Below are 25797 nucleotides of genomic sequence, written 5' to 3' on the forward strand. Positions count from 1 at the left end.
AACTGGATGCCATTTAGCATTTCTAGCAGCATAAGGCAATGCTTGAAACTATAGTTTTGATATTTTTTAATAGTTTCTTATATTTTGCTTTTATATGGTGAGGAATCAACACTGTTTACTCATGTTTTTTTTAATTAGTTGTTTTACATTTTTGAAAGAAGCACATTTTCAAGAGGCCAGTTAGCTTAGCTTAGCATAGAAACTATAAACAGCTAGCCAGACTCTTTCCAAAGCTAGCCTCCCAGCATTTGTCCAGTTCACTTTTTAGCATGTTTCATCAGAAACATTTGTGTTTCAACATGGGTTCTGTATGAAAAGAATGGGAGTACATTAGTACCTCTGCAACTTCATGGTTTTAACATTTCATTTTACACCTGTAATAAAACGCATAAACGATATTTAATGTGCACTATCATGCTTTTAAATGTTGTTTGTTTCTGTTGTTCTTATTGATTCCTCTGTGGAGGCTGACAAGAGGAAATAAAATATATTGTATTGCAGTTTTTCTACTTTATTTTTTAATAATTATTTCATTCAAAGGAGTGCAAATAAAAGCATGTGTGAAAATGTGGCAGAAACCTTGAAGCTTCATGGAAACTGTAACCGGATGACACAGAGGCGCAAACAAACCCCCACAAAAACCAGATATAGTATAATAAAGTCACTTATCATACAATGCTGTATCAGGTTATGGTGTATCATATCACATCAAATCGGATCGTACCGTATGGTATGGAATCATATTGGGTCAGGTCTTAGCATGTTGTGTCATATTGTATAGAATCGCATCGTACTGTATTGTATTGTATCGCTTCTATCATCATATATCATGTCATGTCATATCATACTGTACTGTATCGCAAACCATATAACGTAATGTAATGTATCAAATCCTATTGTATTGTATTGTGTCATATCACGTCGAGCGACATGTCTGACGTGTCGTATCATACCGGACAGTATCAGGTCATCTTGCAGTTTATCGTATCTTATTGTATGTTTTAACATATTATTTATTCAAACTAAATCCCTGGCTCTGGGCTGTAATTTGAGTATAGTAGCATTAAATAAATATAGACTGTCACACCTCTAAAAGCCTCCAATGGACAGGTGCTGCAAATTAGCATGTTGCTAAAACAATTAGAGCAGTGCACTAGGGACCTGTGCATGTTATCAATGTCACTGTATTTCCATGTTAAAAAAAATTAAATTATAGTAAATATGTAACTTTGCAGATAGTTTTACATTGATGGCATTCTGGTTATTACTACAGAAGCACAACCTGTTGCACATCTACCCCTGGTTGAAAGCTGTAGAAAACCACACTTCAAGGACACACACCTCACGTGCAGAAAACATCAAAGGGAAGCATGCACACACTGACTACAGTAACAGCTGCACAATACAATATGTATTACAAACATGCAATACTTCTCCCTTTTCTGTGTAAAATTATGGTTTTGCACATGTGTTGTTTGAATGTTTCGCTGCATGTGCGACTCACCCTTCGGGCTTTACTCTGGTACTTAACCGCCTTCTTAGTGTCTGATACTGCCCTCTCCACATAGTCTACCGAGTGCTCCACATTGTACTCTATGCGGTCGATCATTTCCCCCTGGGACAGGTTAGTAGGAGGTGTGGACAACACGCAGACAGGAGGAAGAGAGATGGAGACAGATGTGGAGGTAGGAGGAGGCGTGGATACAGATGGAGAGAAGATGAGGGACAGAGAAGGGGGAGCAGAGAGAGAGAAAAATAGAAACAAAAAAGTTAGTTAATAGAATGTGGGATTGGTGTGTCTCACCCGTTTGCTGGTCTTTTTGAACTTTTTGCATTTTGGGATGGTCTCTGTTGCATAGTCGACATGTTCCTGAGCTTCCAGCACACTGCGTTCAATATTGTTGACCAGCCCTCCCTGCAAAAAGAAAATATTTTTCATGTTTTATTATTTGTATTTGTATTGTGCAGAGTTTTCTACATTGCTGCAACCACCAATCCACAATTCTGCATTGTAGTGATTTTTAGTGTGAAACAGACAAATGGCGTGCAGTGCTTCAAATATAAAAAAGAGGAATTAAAGGTGAATTACCTTGTTACATAAGCACTGTAGGGCTGTTTTCTGTTCTCTAGGGCTTACAAACATTGTGGTGATGACAGAGTTGAGATGTGAAAGAGAGAAAAAACAGTGCAGATCTGAGAAATGCAAAATTAACAAGCAGATTTCAATACCATGTTATTGATTTTGCAGAAAGAAAGGGTTACTTATTTGGATTAGAGCATTTAGATATTACTAATGCCTGACAACATAATAATAGAGCACGCACAACAGGACTGAATTATTAGGCTATTCAACAAATATCACACCCACACTTAATGAGGGAATTAATCAAACCCATTGTAGTGGCACTGTAATTCACACCACTTACAGGCCACTATTTGCTTTCATATTTTTCATTCATTATAGCCTTCATTTATACTAAGTATTTTGAATGAGGAAAACTGTTTATCTCTGTAAAGATAAAGCACAACCACACAAGCAGGAAAAGTCTACTGATGTAAAAACTTGACATAAAAGAGCACAGAAACGTGGGGCCTATTGAACAGCTGGTGAAAACCATCTTACATTGTAGTGTAGATGCCTTTCCTATTTTCAACCTGATGCAGTTGTCACTTTGTTCAATAAACTTGTGCTCCTGTTAGCACCCCAGCTGTGTTTGTTTTAAGATGAAGAATGGTCAGGAACAAAACTACATTTCTGCCTTGAGGATGCAGAAAGTAGCTGCATCTTTGACGCCCCAAATTAGGTTTAAAATCCAAGTCCAGCCTGGGTTTGTGCAAGGATTGTTTGCCATCTAGATAGCAAAATGCCTTTTATACTGCTTCAATAGGGCCCTTAGTGTCTCTGTACATATAGTGCTATAAAGAGGCTGTATGCTGCACTAAGGGACCTACATAACATCACAGATCCCTGATGGATTCAAATTTCTCATTATGCTGTACATGCAGCATCTCTGTTATACTGAAGAATTTATTACTTTTCTATTACTATTCTGAACCCACAAAGACAAATCCCTGTAATTTTTTGTTATTTTACACTTGAATGCTTTGACAAAACATCAAATTCATGCAGCACTGTTTCATTGCCAACTCTTAAGTCCCAGGTGTCAGATGTTCCTTTCAGCACATGAACAGTGTGATAATTATGTAAAAAAGGTCTAATGGCAGAAATCCCGGATACAGATTATCAGCAAATTTCAATCAACTGATCCCTAAGCCAATAAATATCTGTGTCCCAAATTCTGTCCGATTTCACTGAGTTATTTTGCAAACAGATAAGCAGATGGAGCAGAAAACATAAACTCCTTCCAACTCTGTTGGCAATGATGAGCTGAAATCTAATCTATCTAATACACTCTAAAACTTGTATGTTATTACAAGACAAGAATTAAGAGACTTAAGGAGAAGCCACAGCTGCTGCATGGTTGCAACGTTGTTTTCTTATAGCTTGTTAATGTTTTTCTTACTAATGACTGAGATTTTAAGCTTTATTTTGTATGATCTGTTTCCTAGGATAGATCTTTGATTTATGAATACACTGAGTCTCTGCAGGCTTGTTTTTTTTTGGAGGATTTTTCATAGTCCAGTAGCAGACGGTTGTAGGAACTATAGACAGTTTTACCATGAGGCAAAGGAAAGGAATCTCCTTGAGCCTCCTGCACCAAGGTGCCTCAAGATAACGTCATAACCAGCTTATCTACCTAATATAAATCTGCCATACTACTACACACCTTACTCATCTTGATCATGTTTAAACAGCATCCATGCACAAATTAGAAATGTACAGTAAATGCAGATGGATTTGTAGTGAAAAGGTTTAATTAAGGCTTATACATACTGCATTCAAATTTAAAAATTAAACAGTATCTTTTCTGTTTTTCTAGATTCCATTTTTAATTTATGCACATTCAGAGCAAAGCAAACTGGACTCAGATTCCTAGCTTGTACGCTTACATGACCAAAGAAGCTGATAAAGATACTGAATGTAGGTGTAAATCAAAGAAGAGGTCTGCTGACGGCCAGGGGTGGGCAACTGGTGGCCCTCAAGTCAGTTTTAGAAATCAAAATAAATTTAAACACATTTGAAATCTGACCAGAAATCTTTCACAAACACACTAGAGACATGCTAAAATAGTTAGTGTTGAGTGTGAGTTATGAAGCTCCTCTAAGAGTTGATGAAATATTGCTGGGTATGTATATTTCAGATTTGTATGTTTTGTAGTTCTCTGGCTTTGCTACCTGAAAAGAGATGCTTTGAAATATTTGGTCCACTCACTGTTATTGCTTTCAGCTAATTGGGAAGGGCTTCAAATTAGTCTTTAAACTCCAAAGTCCTAGAACCAGCCCTAAAGGGTCCATGGAGGGAATTAGTGTTTTCACCTGGCTCTCCACCAGCATGGCCATGTCCATGAACATGTCATGAAGCTCTCTGATGCTGTTTTCCAGTTTGATGATCTCATTGTGTCGCGTCTCGATCTCGTTCATTGCTTGCTCTGTGATGTTGTCCATTATGATCTAAGGTGGGACAATAGAGGGGAGAGATTAGAAAAGAGAAACATTTGATAAACACGCTGTGGTTGGTGTATCACTTACCCCAGATGTGAAGATCGCTGGGTTGTCACTCTCTAACATGCTCTCTAGCTCATCATTTGTGGTGTTCCTTCCAGCTAAAAGGGTAAACATGAACATCTTTAGCTGTCAGACAAAGTTTTGGATGTGGATGAGAGCTTGACAAATTATGTTGCTAGTTTAAAACACTCAGGCCTAGAAATCAGGAGTGTAGCTGCAATGCAAGTGGATTAAAAGGCTCTTCAATCTGCAAGTTGATGAAATCCATATCAGAGAACCCTCATCAAAATGAAAACCCTAATCAAAATTACCCACCTCTTTTCTATCTGTTTGAGGAGTCATTAAAACAGGAGCCTTTTCCACATGATCATTTTCCTTCTTTCCATCTGCCTTCTGTCTGTCTACATCTAAGACCAGCAGTGGTTTTAAGTGAAAACTCTGAGACATAATTATAGAGCATCTTTTACACAAGATGAAGGTAAAGCTAGCTGTTAGCAACCCTCAGAAAATGCTAATGCATAATTTTGTCATATCCTTCAGGCCTAACCAGAGGAATCCTCATTTATTTTGTCTTAAGACCTGCCATCATCATTCATTTTTTAATTTAGATTTTAGAAATACACTTGAACCCTTGTGTGCATTGGTGCTGAGGTACAGACAACTGGAAGATGAATGTTGAATAAAATCATCGTAGAACGATAGGGGACAGCAATAAGAGAGAAAACAACCCTGGTTGATTTCATAGTAAGCTGCAGAAAGCAAAAGTTTACAATAAAGTAGATAAATGATCACTAAAATAAAAAATAACATCCCTCCATCCATCTTCTGCCGCTTATCCACCAGGGCAGCATGCTAAGGAGGTCCACCCAGACGTCCCTTTCCCCAGCGACACTTCCCAACTCCTGCTGGGGGATCCCCAGGTGTTCCCAGACCAGACAGAATATGTAATCCCTCCAGCGCATTATGGGTCTTACCCAAGGTCTCCTCCCAGCCAGACGTGCCAGGAAAACCTCCACGAAGAGGCGACCAGGAGACATCCTGACAGATGACCGAACCACTCAACTGGCTCGTTTGGATGCTAAGGAGAAGTGGCTCTACTCCTAGCTCCATCCAGATGTCTGAACTCCTCACCCTATCTCTAAGGCTGAGCCCAGCCACCCTCTGGAAAAAACTCATTTCGGCTGCTTGTATCCCCAATCTCATTCTTTCTTAACCTTGCAAAGCAGATGGATACGCCTGATTCCTTGTTTCTCACTGGTGAATCAATCTTGCAAAGCTCCCATCTGAACTGTTTGGGCCTGGTGAGAAAGTGACAGGACCAATCGGTGACAACGGGCAGTACTTTCGGGTGTGGCGGAGTTGTGACGTGAGATTTTTGTCGTTTTTTAAAAAAAACAACAACTAACTGCTGTTCTTTGTTCTTCTTTTAAGGAAGAAACGTCGTCAAGTTCTGATAAAACTGGCACCTTAGCAGCATTCACCCTAATGTCTTCCGCCATAATTGCACCAGCCTCTTGTTGCTGCTTGCTCTTGGTCCTGTCACTTTTCCAAACGGTTCAGATGGGAGCTTTGCAAGATGGATTCGCCAGTGAGAAACACCGAAACGGGTGTATCCATCTGCTTTGTAAGGTTAAAGTTCATGACCATCAGTGAGGGTGGGGAGGTAAATTGAGAGCTCTGCAAAAAGCAGGAATGGAATTCTGAGGTCCCCGAACTGGAATCCCTCCTCCCCCTGTCGTCGCCTTGAGATCCTGTCCATGAAAATCAAAAACGGATTCAGAGACAAGGGGTAATCCTGGCCGAGGCCAACACACAACGGAAACGTGTCTGACTTTGTGCTGAGGATACGGACACAACTCCTGCTGTGGTCATACAGGAACCTGATAGTAAAAACTAAACTTACTTTCATCAGTTTTCATCATCAAAGATCTATTTTTGGCTCTTCTCTTGTCTTTGTCATGGAAAAAAGGAAGTCAACTAACATTTTAAGTCAGAGTTTTAGTCGACAAAATGAAAAATTGTTATCCACTGCACGATCTAATCATAAAGAGGCATAAAAAAACAAAATTTAATCTTAAAAAAGGAAGCCAATAGATATAATTGCTATAATAATAGCTATCTTCAAAATGAAGAACATTCTCTAACACTCTCTTCTCCTTTAATATGGGCAATTTAGGAAATCATTCCCCTTTGAGATCAAACTGATTTATGGACTATATGAGGATAATGACTGGTAAAACGTTAGAGACTTAAAGGAAGCAAAGATATATTGACTTCATTATATGTCAAATGGTTGCATTGCCCTCCCTCCCTTATCTTTCCTATTATTCTCAACTTGATCTACATTACAGAAACTTCTTCCTCTTTTTCCTCCTAACACTTCATACAGGTTAAAATTTAGAAGGCTTTAAGGATGATACTACAAGGAGATTTCAAAACAATATTAATTTCATTCTATAGATCTATTTTTTACAACAGACTCTGACCTGTTTGAACAGAAACTGCCCACACTTCCCCTGCAATTGTCCAACATGACCTCTTTCAATGACACTCAGGCCATTCACCTCTAACACTGTCAGGGGGAGGGCCAGTTTCTGCCCTGGGTGTTTGTGTTTTATTTGGATCAGATGATTTAAGCTTGATTACCCTGAAGACTTGGACAGTGTAATATAAAAAATAGACACTGCATACATAATGTAATGTATGGGACGGTCAAATAATGATGCAGGAAAATGTGGCAAGTTCCATTAAAAGGGAAAGAAGTTGGAAAATGTACACAACATAAAGTTATACAAGAGAGGGTATCTCTTTTAACATTCTCCCTTCAAACCTGAAGCCTCAAACGTGTTTGTATCTGTCTAGTATATAGAAATGCCCCATAGTCAACACCATGTTTTAACTACCGTGACTTGATTCTCCCTGAGCCCATCTCTATCTTTACTGTTGCCCTCTGACAGCACATCCCACTGCCTGCTCCTGCTGATAGGTTTGCCCCTTTTCCATCTCTGTATCCCCTGACAGAGCTGTCGTAAAAATTCCCACCACTACACTTCTTTGCTATATCTTTGACAATAATCTCACGTATGAACACTGACTTCAGCCACAGTACTGCTTCTCTTGGGCTCTATTTCTGCTCCACTGACACTGTAGGTCACATTCCCCATCTCCAATCTCCCCTTTGCACATGTTAAATCCTCTGCTGGGCTAGATACAGGGCAAACATTGTATCTTAAAGTGTTGGCCTGATTCCTTCTCAGCCACACAAGTGCATTTACTCTTATTTCGTATATTTAATACTTATTTATCCAGGAATACCGCTGAAGTAGAGTTGGCAAGACAAAAACATTTTGACAGGAGTAATCTGCTAATGGCTGCATGTCAAAGAGTAGGCGTCTGATTTGAAACAGGGAGAATGCAAATATTATAAAATCCCTGCAGTACAACATAAACCAATAACAAACTTGTCGTGATACCGTTTTATTATGAATACATTACAGAACTTGCTCTTGCTGTTTTTAATAAGGAAAGATATGATACTGCAATGAAAACTGCTGGAAGCCTGAAGTTATAAACTTTCCGATGGCTGTATGACCCTATAGCTTTACCTGTATGTAAGTGCCATAATGTAGACAAGAGTAATGCGAAGTTACTGAGGTGAAAATTAACCCAGTTAAATTATGAAGAGGTTAATTCATCTATTTTACAAGACAGCTCAAAGAAACTAGAAAAACGAACCCACTGCTTTATGCACTGGCAACTCTGCTAAGTTATCTTGCTAATGAGCCAGTCCCAGTGAAATTTAGGCCATCTGATCTGACTGGTAAAATTGCTTTAAGCATGCTTTTTAAACACTTTAAGATGCTTCTTATCCCCCAAATATCTTTTTATCTAAAGTCATCTTGTTAGTATTCAATTTTTTGTGCATTCAACAAATGCACAATATATAAATATCCCCACCAGGAGGCTCTGTACCTTATTTATCTGTTCAATAAGAACTACACTCCACAAGGTTTACTTACAAAAATGTAAATCACTGTTTTGATTTTGTGAGCAAAGTTTACATAATGGGGCAGAAAAGCTGTTTAAAAGTGTCCTTCCTGGTTTGCGCCATGACACACAAAACATTATGACTGCTTGCAACACAAACCATTTAGGCAACTTTTAACAGCTTTTCTCCCTGGATCACATTAATTCCCTCAGCTAAAATCTTATCATACTGTTAATCTACAAGTCTCCAGTGTCTAAATGATCATATATACAGCAAGCTATTTTGTAGATGTTGTTGAACTTTTAGTCTTTACTGGATGTGACCTTTAAAGGTCTATGAAAAGCTCCAATCCACAAAGTTTGTGCCAAACTGAAATGGTCTGAGGCCAATCAGCGTTGTTTGAGGAGAATGAGGTTAAGATGTACTGTAAGCTGTAGCAATGGCTACCTCCAGTGTAGCAGTTAGCTCAGCTGTAGCAATAGTATAGTGGCAGTTTTATAAAAAATGGACCACATTTCTTTATAAAATAAACAGCATAGAACAGCACAGAAAGCTTTCCATGACGTAAAAGATGTTTTTGGTGGAGATGTTCCGATTCCGTTACCAATATCCAAAATATGTTCACTAGCCTAATGCTGGTACTGGTGTCGGCGAGTACACGAGTTTATGTCCTTATGTGTAAATAATTTTTCCCACCTTGGTTACAAGACTTAAATATTTTTAAATTCTATATTGATAAAACTAAACTGAACTATTATTATGGTTGTGCATTATATTGACACAGCTGTTGTGAAAAATAAGAGGTGTTTATCTTTTAGTGGGTTTATTTTGGTAAATACAAAAACAATGGCTTTAAACAATAAATAGAATCATAGCACAGCAAAAAAAAACAAAAACAAATTATCATTAACAAATTAAAAATCAACTATTTTACAATACTCCACAATCTGCAAGGGATAAAGCCCACATGATGATGTTGTTCCATATCGTTCTTGGCAAGCAAAGGACACCTTGGAGGATGTAGAGGTTGACATGGGGGAACAGAGAAATGTAGCGTTCTGGGTGCTGGCCAAAATACTTGTCTATAGGGGTGGGCATTTCCCTGCACCTTATACATACAGACAGTTCAGGTTGGTTGGGGCCATGGCCAGGAGAGGGTGATGTTAGAGTGGACATCACATTAAATATAATGCTGAGGTCCCTGAACAGACCCCCTAGTAGGTCTTCAGTCTGTTGAGGACTCAGAGTTTGAATTCTGGTCTGCAAGACAGTAGATGAGAGAAAAATAAATTTTTAAATAGACATACTATACATACATCATGATATGGAAATGACGCCATGTTTATTAAAGATACCTATTCAAATGCAACCAGATGTGCTTGTATCTCCAGAACACGGTTGAGGTCTTCCTCCCCCTGGGGGTCTGTGTCCTGATGGTGATATCCTCTTCCTCAGCCAACAGCTCTGCCACGGCCACGACGTCCTCTGTGGCCATGGCACAAATGGCCGAGTGTAAGCGCTCCCCAACTCACCCTCTTGCTCTGCCCCGTTTCATCGCTGACTGTTCAGGGATGTCCAAGTCAGCGGGGCTCTGTCAGTGATAATAAATGAAACAAACATAAACTAGAAATTGTTATCATTATTAAAACCATGATTATGGTAAAATTTTAATTTATCTGTGCCGAGCATAGACGCTAAAATTAGCAAGACTGTGTTAGCATTAGTTAGCAATTGGCACATTACTAGGCATAGATTCTCTTAGTTTTTCGGTCCTATGTATAATTTGTTCATGCTGAGACGAAGGCTGTGTCTGAAACCACTTGCTCATTCCCTACTCCCTATCCACTATATAGTGAGCAGCATAAAGTGGATTATATAGTGGACTCAACTGCAAAACACAAAAATGTCTACTCTGGCTGCGGAAAATGACATCATTGCCATCTCAAAATTAAAACATTTAGCAACAATGGCTTGTAGATTTCGATGACAATGGCTGAGGATCAAAATTAATGGTAGAATTTCACTGAAAACTGATACTAAATATAGTGTATTTTCCCCCCAAAATAAAAATGATAATAGATTACAAAAAAGCTTGTATCTTTAGTGGCAAAAAAGTATACATTTTTGTGTGTAATGTAACTTATTTTTGCATCAAGATGATGGTCTCATGTCCTGTAATCCTCGGGCTACTCCGTTTTAAATCCTTAACATTTTCTTACATATTTGGTTAAAACCATCAAACAAGACAGTATTCAATAAAGTTTTTATGTGTTCCTGTGTTCCTCTCACTCTTCCGTCATGTTTGAGGGCAGCAACCGCTATGCATGATGGTATATATTGCTGGGCTAGTGAGCATTGGTTGTTCACTACTTTTCAAAATCCATTGTGGGATAGAATGAGTGCACTATAAAGTGAATAACAACGCTCACTCAGAATTCGGACACCACTACAAAATGGCGTATTCACTCTATAGTGCACTATAGAGTGAATAGGGAGAGATTTCGGACACAGCCGAAGTGTTTTCTTACCTGTGTTTTGGCCATTCTTTTCAGTGGAAAGCGTAGCAAAATCACTCCACGAGAGCTCGATTCAGAGGTGTTGCGCATTCACAAGGAGGTATGTGAGAAGAGGGCGGAGCTACGGAGCTCAACCAGAGAGAAGAACAGGAGGGGAGGGGGAGTAGAGTTGATTCTACATGGTTCTCATCAAATGTTACATACTGAGGAAAGCTTTCTGCGACAGAAAACGATGTTGACGCTCTTCTGCTGCCCTTCTTTGGCATGAATATGTGATAGTTACGGGAAAAGGGTTAGTTGTTGTATACAACTAATGAGTTGTTGTGTCCCAGCTAATCACTCTAGCAGGCCTGTCATTAGCTGGGACTGAGCCACAGCGGCGCTGTTGTCTTAACCAGACAACGCATCTAAATCCAAACAAGCGCAGAGGGCAACATTGAAAGCTTTCTGTGGCAGAAAAAAATGTTCTCGCTCTAGTCACGGTCTGTTTCGGCATGGCTTTCGATCCTGGTGGTGAACTTGTCCCGTATTGTCCAGCGCTAGCTGTTAGCTTTGATTGCGCAGTAGGACCACTGCAATTTACTCCAACCTGGACCACTGTTTTTATTAAACCCAGAGTAGAGAGCCACACTGACAGCTTATCTTGTGCAGAGGAGAGGTGTTTGCCCTTTTCTTGTAGTGTTGTCTTCCCTTCGCGCACATGGCAAAAAATAAAGAGAGCGTACACCCTCATCATCACAGTTCCCTAACTGCAGCTGAGTTGATGTGTGTGTCTGTCTATGTTTAACCAATCAGATGTGGTAGAAGAAAAGCAGGAGGCGAGGGGGGATGACACTGCTCAGGGTTCATCTCCACACACACAGAAGGACACAGACAGAGAGAGAGGGCAAGATGTAGCTTTTTACATTTCAGTAACCACTATAACTTTGGCTACAAATAATAAACTGCTAACAATCATGATAAATTCACTCTGCCAGAACACACATTTCAGTCAGGCATTTCACTAGGCATCCCAGATAGTTGCAGTCAGCCATATACTAGGTTTTAACCTAGTCTTGTTTGAAAAGCCTTGCCCTTCTCAAACACTTTATATAGGATGTTTCCCAGATGAATGTGGAATATCACTATGCAATGGATATGTGATATAAAGACTGTCAGCAGCAGTAAAGACTTTAGCAGCAGCTGAAAAGCCTCCACTCATCACTGTGTGTGTGTGTTTGTGTGTGTATTGTGTTTCATGTGTGATGAGGCCTGGTGGTTGCCTGGGGCCCTCAGTGGCGTAGCAGGTATGGTGACTGATGATGGTTCAGAGTCAGAACCAATGATTGCATTCACCTACAGAATACTGATGATGTTTCTTTCTATATATATTTATGGGTGCATGAATATGCACCTATATGTTCGTGCACTTTTGTCCATTTCTTCTAGCATTAGTGAGGCGTATCATGTCTAATCCAAACGTCACATCAAACCAATGAATTTCATTAAGCCGTGATCAAGTGGTCCTACTGTTTCATTAGCCTGCTTAAGAAGCTGCTCAGGTCTGGCAATGACATTTTGCCATTTGACAAATGAGACGATGAAGACAGCACACAAAGAGGAGGGAGAGACCATGTTCACTCCATGATCAATTCCCTGCTTTCCAGACCTCTGTGATAATAAATAAACCCTCTATCATTAAGGCTAAAAGTACAGCATTAAAGAGGGTCAGAGTTTGAGTCGAAGGACAGAAAGGAGAGACAATGAGTCATGGATAATTGCGAAAAAGAAAAAAAAAATGAAGGTGCTACCCTACCCTATTTATCTCACTTCCTACACACACACACGAGCTCTGACAGGCTCAGAGGGAGGCTCTTATTTGTTACCATGGAGACCCAAACCCTGAGAAGCCTAATATGAAGCCGAAGAGTTGCACTTCTTTGCTCGTAGCATTCATGGTCTATTAAATCATTCATACCATGTTGCTACTAGTACCACTGTTATTTCATTTCTATTGTTATGTAACACAAATGAAGCTAGACCCCCGAGGAACACTGTGGAAAAAAGGCAAACCACACTCATGCAGAGAAAAAGGAGTGACTGATCTTTTTATGCTTCATTATGATTGCATAGGGAAAAAAAGAGCATGTTATCCGCACACAAAACAGGTCAATCTGTTTGTTATACAGAAAGAATGTGCTACCCTACATTTCTGGATTACTCCCTGGCATTGTAGTGAGTTAGAGTCTGCAGGGGATATAAAATATAACCAAATGTCAGAGGCCCTGCCATGCCTGTGACCAACACCCCCTCTATCCTGCTGCCATCCTGACTCTTTGCTCATGGAGGCAAATGGGTAGGTGAACTTTTTCATAATCATTGAATAAAAACTAAAACACTGCAGAATTGACATTGTGTCGACTTTACAAATAATAGTACTGCTTTAGTGTTTGCATCGAAGAAAGTAAGGTGTTAACATGGAGTGTTTCCCGGCAGGAGTACTGATTGAAGATTTTTAGTGATCTCTTCTAAAAAGGGAGGGGATTTGTGCATGTTTTCTTAACATTTACACCACTATTGACATGATAAAAGTCTGTAAGTGATATTACAACTGTGAGTTATATTATTGAAAAGTGGAAGCGTTTAGGAACAACAGCACTCTCCTGATTCCATGAAGAGTTCTGAGCTTCCACTGGCATTAATGTGAGCACAAAAACTGTGCAGTGAGAGCTTCATGTAATGGATTTCCATGGCGGAGCAGTTGCATATCGACACTGGACTGCTCTTCATGGCAATCATGGGCAAATCTAGATTTGGTGGATGGAGAACTTCACCAGTCTGACTGTACTGTGCCAACTGTGAAGTTTAATAGATGAGGGATAATGGCATGGGGCTATTTTTCACAGTTGTAGCAGGCCCCTTACCTTCAGTGAAGGCCAATCTTAATGCTTCAGCATACCAAGACATTCTGGACAATGCTATGCTTCCAACTTTGTGGCAGCAGTTTGGGGAAGGCCCTTTTCTATTCCTACATGACTGTGCCCCAGAGCACAAAGCAAGGTTATAAAGACATGGTTTTATGAGTTCAGTGTGGAAGAACTTGACTGGCCCGAACAGAGCCCTGACCTCTACCCGAACGAGCTGGAATGGAGATTATGAGCCAGGCCTTCTCATCCGACATCAGTCCCTGAGCTCAAAAAGGCTCTACAGAATAAATGAAATGAATGAATTTTGACAGGAAAGCCAAAATCTTGTGGGAAGCCTTCAAAAAAGGGTGGAGGCTATTATAGCTAGAGAGGATGGGCAACTCCATAATAAAGTTCATGTATTTGAATGTCATTATAGTCCTTGTCAGTGTAATGGTCAGGTGGTCAAATACTTTTGCCCATATGTGTGTATTTTTTAGTTGATCTGTTATATAACATCAAACATTTCTAACAGCTTTTAAGGCCTGGGAAAATATTGATTTTTATAATTATAACAGGCTGTGTCTTGTAACAGTGATGGTCATGACAGAGCACCTATGATAGCACTGACTTGGTTTATTAGTGACATGGACACACTAGATGCTACAGTGCTACGTGATGAAGTGGGAACTGCTACTGTACGCTGCTGTATCTCATTCATGTTCTGCATTAGAGCTTGGCTGGCAATTAAATCTTATTTAAAACTGTATTGGACAATCAATGTTTGTTAGTGCAACAGTGACTTAATTTAATGGCCTAGTTTAGGATACAGTGTGTAGTGAATGGGATGCTATTGCAGAACGGATACCTGTGATTGTTAAGGGCCAGTGAAAACACAATCTACAGCATATGTGATGTAAAATAAAAGACTGCATAAATATTCACTCCCTTCAAGTCAGTATTTAGTAGATGCACCTTTGGCTGCAATCACAGCACTGAGTCTGTGTGGATGAGTCTCAATCAGGCTTGCACATCTGGACACTGCAATTTTACTCCATTCTTCTTTGTAAACCTGCTAAAGCTCTGTCAGTTTGCATGGGGATTTGGCGTGAACAGCCCTTTTCAAGTCAAGCCACAAATTTTCTATTAGATTGAGATCTGGGCTTTGACTTGGCCAATCCAGAACATTCATCTTGTTGTCTCTAAACCATTTCTGTGCAGCTTTTTCTGTATGCTTCATGTCTTGTCTAGAAAATAAATCATCTCCCAAGCTGTGGTTCTCTCTAGTTGAGATTTAGTGAGTTTTCTTTAACAGTTGCTTTGTCTTTGCCACTCTCCCATAAAGCTTTGACTGGTGAAAAACCTGGGCAACAGAGTAGTCACAGCTGTCTTGGTGGCCTCTCTCACTAGTCTCCTTCTTTCACGGCCATTCAGTTTGTGAGGACGCCTTAGAAATGTTTTTGTATCCATCCCCTGACGTATACTTTTCAATACCCTTTTCTCTGAGTTGGTTGAAGTGTTTTTTTGTCTTCATAGTGTAATGGTAGCCATGAACACTGATTAACCAGTGACTGGTACTGCCAGATACAGGTGTCTTTATACTGCTAGCACCATCTGGCTGGATCTCTGCTGAATAAGGTCAGTCACTTTAAAGTGGGTGAATACTTTTGCAATCACTTATTTTACATTTCTTGATTTTGTTTAATTGACATTACTTTGTAGAAATCGGTTTTCAATTTGACATTAAAGAGTTTTTTTGGTAGTTTTTGTCAAAAAAGCCAAATTATGTAGACCATCATGGATTTATCAAAATAATAAAATGGTAAAAAAAAAAAATCCAAGGGATTGAATACTTTCAGGTACTTTAGCTGGAAGCAGAATAACTCTAAAAAGGTTATAATTTTTCATATCTGTAAAGCTTAAAACAGAATGATACATTCTGCTGGAATATGTCCCATTTGAATAGTGTGAAAGCTGTATCCTGTAAAGTTTAGATAGAGCATAAATAAAACATCTGATAAGGGCTATTGGGAATATAATTGTACTTTATGTGGTGCTGTTTTTGACCATGCAAAGACGGAAAATAACAGAGTTGATAAATTCATGTTTACAGTATGTTTCAGTATTGCTCTCCTGTTGCTTTTATCTGGAACAGGAACAGGCGAGTATCAGCAGAGGAAACATCGATACTCAGCCTGACAGTCCAGACAAGGTTTCCCTCTGTGTGCGACACATTCATATCGATCTGCACACAAACAAGTCAAAGAGGTTTGCACAACAGAAGCACAGCTCTCTGGCTGAATTGTGTTGCATCAAAATATAACAAATCCCATTTGACTTTTAAAATAAAAACTGCCTGCTACTTATTATATCTCCCCTGTTGCCATCCCTCCATCTCAGTGCTCTCCCTGGGTGTCTAATCCCCTCCTTGACGACAGATGATATCAGCCAAGGCCTCCTGTGACTTCACCTGCTGACAAAATCAAACCCAAATGGATCTGGAGGAGCTCATGGAAAAAGTGAGTCAGGTGTGTGTGTGTTATTTCACTCCATTAGGGGTGTTTGTCCTTTGATTAGCCTCAGGAAGCACTTCATGTTGACACTGCTGTTCTTTTGCCTGGACCACATGTAGAATAAAGTGGGTGGTGCTTTCACATCCAGACCTGCTGCATGTGTCCACTCTCCACTGACAGATGGTCAGAGGAAATTACATCCATGTTTAGTGTGCAACAAAATAACCACTCCTTCTCTCCTCTGCTATTAAATGAGTCATGGTGAGATTCTCTGCATGCATGCCTGTGTTTGTGCATGTCTGAGTGTAAGTTAGCTGTGACTATGAGGGGCAGCTGGGACGATGAAGACTGCCTGGATGCTGCTGTAGAGGCTGTGTCAGTGTCAGGTCCAGGAGCCCGAGGCCTGCAGATATAACCTGTCGAATCATATTACGCATACAGCTTGACAAGAGTGAGAGGTGCTCAGATCTGAGCTGCAGCAGGATGGCATGTGTACGAATATGGGTGTGGGTGTTGGTGTTGCATGTGCTTTGGAAAGTGTGAGGGTGGTTGTTTTGGTGTTCTACACAAGATGCACGAATGCAAAATACAAATATCAATGAGGTTTACTGAATTTTTCTCAAAACAAAACAAACAAATGACTGTTATTTTGGTTGTCACTTTGTGCTCAGTTTGGTGGATAATTGGCTCTGATGGTGTTGGTTGGCTGTCCTCCAGGTTTCACGTTTGCAATCATTTATTTATGAGACTTTCTGAGGAGGGTTTTTAACATTTGTTTTGCATCTGAATCAACAGTGGTCCATGCTTTTATTGTGTTTTTGTCGGCCTTGGAGTTAAAGATCAACATGAAGCTGATATTACGTTTTAACGCTTAAGTTAAATACTCTTTACATCTAAAACATAAACTTTGAAATCATCCTCTATCACAGCACTGACAGTGAGGAGTTGTAACCACAGGTTATTCTGGTTTACTCCGTTTTTTTCCTTTCGTCTTGTGGTTGAAATGTTTTTGCTACCATTTTCTTGGATTTGCACTAGTTTCATTCATCCATTATCCAGTATCTTCGAGGCTTTTAAAAAATAAGACCAAGGCTGTAAGGCAATTGTATTGAGCATAAACATTTTTTAGTGTATTTCTCGTCAATATTCTCCCCTTCTGCATCAACACAATGCTGCATTCATGGTCTTCCACTGATCAAAGTAGTGCAGTAGGTCTTCTTCTCAGAACCTCCGTTGTTCTTTTCTTCACTTCTGACACAGACCCTAAACGTGTACCTTTGAGCACAGGTTTGATCTTAGGAAAAAGTCACATGGAGCTAGATCAGGTCTAGATCAGGTGAACAGGGAGGGTGATCGAGCACTGTGATTTGTTGATGAGCTAGAAACTGTTTTACCGAGAGCGCAGTGTGAGCTGGCGCGTTGTCTTGATGAAGGATGAAACTATTTTTCCACAACTGTGCTCTCCTTCTGCAGACTTTCTCTCAGTTTTCCTAGAACCTGTTTGTAATGGTGTTGACTCACCATTGAACCCACTCCTCCAAAATTATCCCCTGAATGTCAAAGTAATAACAATCAACACAGCTTTGAACTTGGACTTTCTTTCTTGTGATTTCTTCATCCTTGGTAGTGATGGTGTTTTCCAATGCAATGACTGCTGTTTAGTCTCAGGGTTGTATTGGATGATCAAAGTTTCAGTGCTAATCATGCCTAAAAAAATGTGTGTCCTTCAATTTGTTCCAAAAATGTTTCCTCAAATTTGTGTTTTTCAATTTGATGAGGAGTCAGAAGTTTTGGGACAACACTGGCACACATTTTTGCCATGTCCAAATTCAATGCAAAATTGGCCGAACTGTCTCTTTATCAATAGAGACCATTTCTGCTCTCATTCTTATACCGAGTCATCGACCATTTTGAACAATTTGTTCAATTTGATGAGTGTTATTTTCAGACATTTTTGATGTGCATGGGCACCGAGAACGTTCATCATCTTGGACATCCTATCTACCTTCAAAAATCTTTTGTGTCTTTTAACCACATGTGCACATGACATGCCGTGTTCCGCATATACCTCAGTTAATGGACATGAAGATTTCACTGCTGTTTAGTTGAATTTCACCAAATTTCAAGTTGATGCATTGCTTAACTTTGAAGCTAATCATTTTCTGATGCCTTGGCATCAACATCAATTAAAACACAATATTAACGCTGTACCAATAAGGTAGATCAGACTTCATAACACACCTTTTTAAAATCTTTCTGTTCCGAAACAAACTCTTTGATGTGCTGTGGAAGGACAGCCATATAAGCAGACATCACTAGCATCAGATGTAGGTATTGTTTTGACTGGGCTGCCCCTGGTCAAAGTGAGGCCCACAGCAGACTCAGATATGAGGCCCCCAACACTGCAACCCCCCCCAGACCACCATCGCCCCAACATACTCATTAACAATATTTATGCAAAATTATCTCAATATAACTATAAGAAATATTCTTACATTAATAATTAATACAAAGTCTTTGCAATTTCACCTGAGTTAGATGCATATAAGAGACACCGTTCTTAGTTGTAATTGAGTCATCATCAAGGATAACATACCAAAAACTACCACAGACCTGTGTCTTTCAGCAAAACCAACTTTTATCTAAAAAAGGTCACAAAAATTATCTTTGCTTTAAATGCTGACATTCCTTGTTGCAATAATGAAAATAATGTTGTTGATTTCCATCCATCCCTTTTTAAGGTAATCACTGTGGGTTAAGTATTTCCATCATAACATGAATCCCATTTTATTAGCTATCTGTTTTACTGGGGTCTTCTCCTTAAAATGAAACTAGCATAAACCAGAGGATCTTGCCCCCCCCCCCCACACACACACACTTACACACACACACACAGCATCTCATCTGTTTTGCTTCTTTCTCTTCCTCACTGGTTTTCTTCTTCAGTGTTATCATCAGTACCCTCTCTTTTATTAAAATATATGTTGTCTTTATTTATTTATATCCACAATCTCATTTTAAAACAGTTGATCTATGCCAAGAAGTTCAACGACTTAAATGAGTTCCTGATCAGAACCAGCATGGGAATTTTATGATGTTTTATCATAAATTCACAAACTAAACAAAGGTAGAAGTTAATGTTTGACAAGAGAGGTTGCAGAATAACATGTGACAGATGCTATGAGAGTTTCTGTGATTATTTTCATTACAGAATAATAAACAGCTCTATTAAATAATGTGCTAAGAAGGGGTGGGATTAAATAAGTTTGCACTTCTTCCCACTGCTTTTCGAACATGTAGCCTAATCTTGACCATTAAGTGTTTTGTAATTGTTTTGTTTCATCTCTCTCTTCAAAATTTGTATGTGTCTTCTGAAGGTACATGACTGTGTTTTCATTGTTGTTGTTTTTTTTTACATATTTGAAATAAACTTCACTAACTAACTAACTAACTAACTGTGCTACAAATAGGAGCAAGAGAGGGAGAGCTGACACTGCGCGCACTTAATTGACCACGGACGGCACAGATCTCCAAACGAAGATATCTTTAGGGTTAATTTACTAATGTGTGATGGCCAGGTAAAGTTAATGTTTGGTCAATGTTGTATATACATCACCTGGATCATATTTATCATGCAAACACTTGACTGATGCTCAGAGAGAGAGAGAGAGAGAAGAAAAAAAACGCTCAAAGTGAGGCCCCCTACTGTGATGAAGCCCTACGCGCTATGCGTGGTTTGCGTATAGGCAGGGGTGGGCCTGTGTTTTGATGACTTTAACAAGTTTTAGGGATTCTGAGTTATCCTCATTAACCCTATGGCATCCTTGTTAACTCTTTCACTGATGCAAAGTCGATAAAGGATTCCATTCAATTATATATAATTTTAGTCGTCAGTAGTAAGTCAAATCGTAGGGGATTTTCCATTTTTTTTCAAATAGAAAGGAGCCAGCAGTAAGGGAGTTTTCTATAAACACTAACCGAGGAGGATAGGGCTTGACAAAGAGTCACTTCCTGGTGAGGGCAGGGCATGATGAAAGCCCAGCTAAAAGTGACTCTAGCAGGAAGATTTCCAAAGTGTAAATCGGCAATTACAGTTTATATGTCATCATCGAGGCCACCATCACAGGTCATTTTTGTGTTACAGCGGCATACTATGAACAGTGTAAGGTATTTGACTGAAAAACTTTGAGGATCAACGACTGTCATCATTTTATACCCTGTTGTGTGACATAATGGTGACATCTGCCGCACCACAGGAGACCAACACAAAGAAGAGCATATCAGAGTTATTTGTTTCTCTGTATTTCATGATGAAACCTCTTTCACCAAACTCTTTCTTCCTTCGTATGATGAGAATAAAGTTTATGTGTGACAGTATAATGGATAGAGGAGGGTTTAATCTTCCTGGTGTACTCACTGATCTCCAGCTGTCTCTGAATGCGCCCCTTGCAGCGCTCCCTGTAGTCCGACTGGGTGGTGTTGTACTCAGACATCACCTCGACAAACTTGCGAGACAGTGTGGAGTGCTGGAGAAACAGCGAGGAAACGCCACCTTAATGGCAGACACTGATTTAACAGTTTAAACAGTGAAATGCACAAACAAATGGATGAAAGGTTGCTTTAACAGCCAGCGTAGCTGTGCTACTCCTTTCTAAATACTATTTGTAAGCCTTAGTATACAGTGTGGGTTTAGATTTGGAGTACTCAAAGTAGACAGCGTGCAAACTCATAAAAAAAAAACTAGATCTCTAGCTGTGCTGTGGATGATCTTCCCACAATGCCCCACAAAGAAGAGATAGAAAAGCATCGGAACATGACAGTAGAGTACGGCTGTGTCTGCAGCTGCATACTACAACAAACAGTATAAACTGCACACTGAGCTAACGACTGGTATGCCATTTCACCAATAAAAGCCCATCAACTCTGCATCACATGACTTGATTGTTTATCTATTTCCAGTCTAAACTTCATTGCTTAGCTTGCAACAAAGCAAGTCAGTCTATAAATAAAATTCAGCAACAGCATTCATTATTAATAGGGGTGTGACGAGACACTTATCTCACGAGACGAGACAAGATTTGGGCCAACGAGACATGAGACGAGATGAGATTTTACACTTTTTTTAATTTTGGAAAAAAAATACATGGGTGGATAATATGTCCTTTATACAACTGAAAGTCATAATTGCAACGCATTCAGGTCTACTCAAAAATGTTTGAACTAAGTACTGAATAGGCTATCAATGCTTCCAAAGAGTATGTTTTGTCTAACTTTGACTCAAACTGTACATTTTAATGCTCTTCAAATCAAACCTTTCATTTTAACAGTCTACAAAATCTTTAATTTACTACACTATGCACTCATTGCTACAATTACAATAACAATCATTTAATATTAAACTTAATTATAAATAATAAAAGCATTTAGATTATTTTAACAGTACTTTAAGCACTGTTTACAATAGACTGAAATATAAAGAGCTGCATCAGTAAAATCAAACTATTTTCATCCTCTTTAAGGACATCTATATTTAAAACACTCAAAATAAATCTTTAAATTGATAACACATTTGCTGTAATTTAAAGAAATAGATGATTTGATCGTTTTGTGGTCTTTTTTTCTTAAATGAGCTTTAACAGTGTTGGACACGACGCACAGATGAGCGTGTGTGTTAATGTGTGTGCGTTGGTGAGTGAGTGTGTGTCTCTGCTCTGTCTGCTGTCATACAACAAACAGGGCGCGTTTAACTGAAGCTAGAACTTCACTTTTTGGAGCTAACAGTGGACTCTATGGCGCTCAAACCGTTTGTTTTGTAAGTTTACCGCTGCAGTATGCAGACCCGTTGCGTTACACATGTTAAGCTTCTGACTGATGACAGCACAGCCAACAGCTGATGGATGGGTGACTGACAGTGAGACAAGAAGGAGACATGACAAAGCAGCGACTCAAAGTTACAAAGTCACAAATAGCAGCCATCTTAATGGGTACCGGATCAGCTCCGTTTCCTTATTTGCTCTCTCACCAACAGTTTTATAGTGTCCAGGGCATGTTTGTGATCGTTTATATCTTCCAGTTTGGTATTGTTTTCTGTAAGGAGAGCTGCTGCTCAAAGTGTCTGCGCAATATTGATCTCGCAAGATTGATTTTTCCGTGACAGGAAATCTCGTGGCGTTTTGATCTCGTCACACCCTAAATTATTAATGCAGCTGAATTTGGATCACACCCAATGTGACGTCACATTTAATATGATAATGAAAGTATGAATTTTGCCTTTAAAGGGCATAAGTTAAGAGTATGAAAGTCAGACGCAGCTCTATGCTTTGCTACTTCCTCTCCTGAGTCGTACCTGTGTCTTGCGTATCCTCAGGTCAGCTGATGACCTGTTCTGGCCTTCTTCATGCTCTATGGTTTGCTGGATACCTGAAAAATACACAGAAATATGCAAGCAGCACTGGTTAATACTACGAATAAAAAAAGACTCATGTGCTCTTGTAATATTTTCATACACCAAACAAACTAAGAAATGTTGTAGGAAACAATGGTGTTTCATGTGTCTTGGCTGTTATGGTGCTAGAAGTGTGAATCTAAGGGTTTCACAAGGTGAAAGGATTCAAGAAAATGTATGTAATTTAATTCATGGGAGAAGAAGTGTGAATAGACGGATGTATACAACACTTTACGTCTGATATTTCCTACAGCAGCAGAGGGTCATCAGAAATACAAGGATTAAACCTCAGAAGATCATTATCACTTATGTCAACCCAGAGATTTGTTGTTGAGATTTCTCTGAAGCGTGGTGTTTACATACATATGTAAAATTGCTGCATTGAACTGCTGCTACAATTAAGCTACAATTGCCACCAGGGGCATTGCTGAGATTTTGGGCCCCCAGCCGTCGCTTTTGATTCAATAATGACACTAATTACTAAGTAACAAACTTTCATTGCAGGCTCTTCAAGGGCCCCTCACTACTGTAGGCCCGGGTAATCAGATGTGAACCATGCCTGGCACAAAAGAGCTCTCAGAAGACCATGATCAAGAATTGTTGACTTGCATGAAGCTGGAAAGGGTTACAAAAGTATCTCTAAAAGCCTTGATGTTCATGTGTCCACGGTAAGACAGACTGTCTACAAATGGAGAAGGTTCAGCACTGCTGCTACTCTCCCTAGGCGTGGTCATCCTGTAAAGATGACTGCAAGAGTACAGTGCAGAATGCTCAATAACATGAAGAAGAATCCTAGAGTGTCAGCTAAAGACTTACAGAAATCTCTGGCACATGCTAACATTTGTGTTGACAAATCTACAATAAGAAAACATTAAACAAGAATGGAGTTCATGGAAGGACACCACGGAGGAAGCCACTGCTGTCCAAAAAAAACCATTGCTGCACGTTTGAAGTTTACAAAAGAGCATCTGGATGTTCCACAGCACTACTGGCAAAATATTCTGTGGACAGATGAAACCAAAACTGAGTTGTTTGGAAGGAACACACAACGCTATGAGTGGAGAAAAAAAAAAAGCACAGCACACCAACATCAAAACCTCATCCCAACTGTGAAATATGGTGGAGGGGCCATCATGGTTTGGGGCTGCTTTGCTGCCTCAGGGCCTGGACGGATTGCTGTCATTGATGGGAAAATGAATTCCCAAGTTCATCAAGACATTTTGCAGGAAAACTTAAGACCATCTGTCCACCAACTGAAGCTCAACAGAGGATGGGTGATGCAACAGGACAACGACCCAAAGCATAGAAGTAAATCAACAACAGAATGGCTTCAACAGAAAAAAATATGCCTTCTGGAGTGGCCCAGTCAGAGTCCTGACCTCAACCCGATTAAGATGCTGTGGCATGACCTCAAGAGAGGGATTCACACCAGACATCCCAAGAATATTGCTGAACTGAAACAGTTTTGTAAAGAGGAATGGCCCAAAATTCCTCCTGACCGTTGTGCAGGTCTGATCTGCAACTACAGGAAACATTTGGTTGAGGTTATTGCTGCCAAAGGAGGGTCAACCAGTCATTAAATCCAAAGGTTCACATACTTTTTCCACCCTGCACTGTGAATGTTTACATGGTTTGTTCAATAAAAACATGAAAACATATCATTTTTTGTGCGGCATTAGTTTAAGCAGACTGTGTTTGTCTATTGTTGTGACTTAGATGAAGATCAGAACACATTTTATGACCAATTTATGCAGAAATCCGAGAAATCCCAAAGGGTTCACATACTTTTTCTGGCAACTGTATATCAGTTGTAAGTATCAGCAGAATTTTTCATTCAGATCTTAACTTTTTAAACAAATTTCTGTGGATACTGATACCATGCTGATAATATTGTGCATCTCCACTACTTGGTGTCAAAATCTCCTTTGGTAATCTTCTGTAGAAAGTAAATATAATCTCTGAATATGCTGGTGTCCAAACCTTTGATAAAGTGGACCTGAACTCTTAAAACTTGGTGGGGTTCTTAATAACAGTATAGTGCTGTTAATAATACACAGCAAGTATATAATTTTCAGTAATAATACAGGACAAAAATATAATTTAATCACATATTATATACTTGTGAACCACTGAGAGTTAAATTGGAAAATAATAAGTATATTATAAACATGATGATTCCTTTTTAGAGGATTTTTTGAGGTGAAAAGACAATCTTTGCTCATGAGGAGCGCTTTCCTCTCAGTAACAACTCGGGACATCTTGGTGAAAGAACTGCTACTGATCATAATGACATATATAAAAGGGGCTGTCAATATGAGGCCATATGAGGTACTCATCCAATTACTAAATTATACAGGGATACAAGAGCCTGCTCATTTACAATCAGTTTTCCTTTCTTCATATGGAAGGGAAAGGATGGACCAGCTCATGAAAATGTAGGAACATTTTATGAGATTTGTACGGCTGAAATTTCATCCACTTACAGGTACTTAATTTTAACTTTAAAACATAATGCCAGTCAGCATTAATATAGTTTTTTGATCAATACTTTGGGTGACTCTCTAGTTTACAGTCTTACACTAGCTCATAAAAACTTGCTAACTGGTTGTCAGTCACGACCAAATGCCTCCATGTGAAGCCACTGCATTAATTTTTAATGGTACTGGTAAATGTTCCAGGAAAATTACAATGATTTTAATTTAGTTTAATGTGTTTGTAACATCCATAAATTAGAGATAATGTGGTGTGAAAACAAAGCCACTTATTTAGTTGAGGGAACTGGTGTTTTAACAGATTCAGTTTTTGTCTTACCTACAGTATCAAA

At 39.3% G+C, this 25797-nt stretch overlaps 1 protein-coding gene across 4 annotated transcripts in view; it reads right to left on the reverse strand.

Moving 5' to 3' along the window:
* The window catches only part of LOC121520668 (syntaxin-1A-like), a 117511-nt gene that overhangs the window by 5411 nt on the left and 86303 nt on the right, over positions 1–25797 (reverse strand). Inside the window, exons 5-10 of one of the 4 annotated variants that reach the window (XM_041804253.1) lie at positions 22875–22948; positions 20946–21054; positions 4651–4724; positions 4438–4572; positions 2090–2193; positions 1814–1915 (exon numbers count right to left, since the gene is read on the reverse strand). In XM_041804253.1, the coding sequence (XP_041660187.1) occupies positions 2134–2193; positions 4438–4572; positions 4651–4724; positions 20946–21054; positions 22875–22948 (452 nt within the window). In that variant the 3' untranslated portion in view covers positions 1814–1915; positions 2090–2133. Of the gene's footprint in view, positions 1–1504; positions 1616–1804; positions 1916–2089; positions 4573–4650; positions 4725–20945; positions 21055–22874; positions 22949–25797 lie in introns of those variants that run through there. The other 3 variants (XM_041804239.1, XM_041804231.1, XR_005992793.1) reach the window with 3 other exon arrangements.

This window comes from Cheilinus undulatus, linkage group 2 (assembly GCF_018320785.1).
Source record: "Cheilinus undulatus linkage group 2, ASM1832078v1, whole genome shotgun sequence".
Taxonomy (NCBI): Eukaryota; Metazoa; Chordata; class Actinopteri; order Labriformes; family Labridae; genus Cheilinus; species Cheilinus undulatus.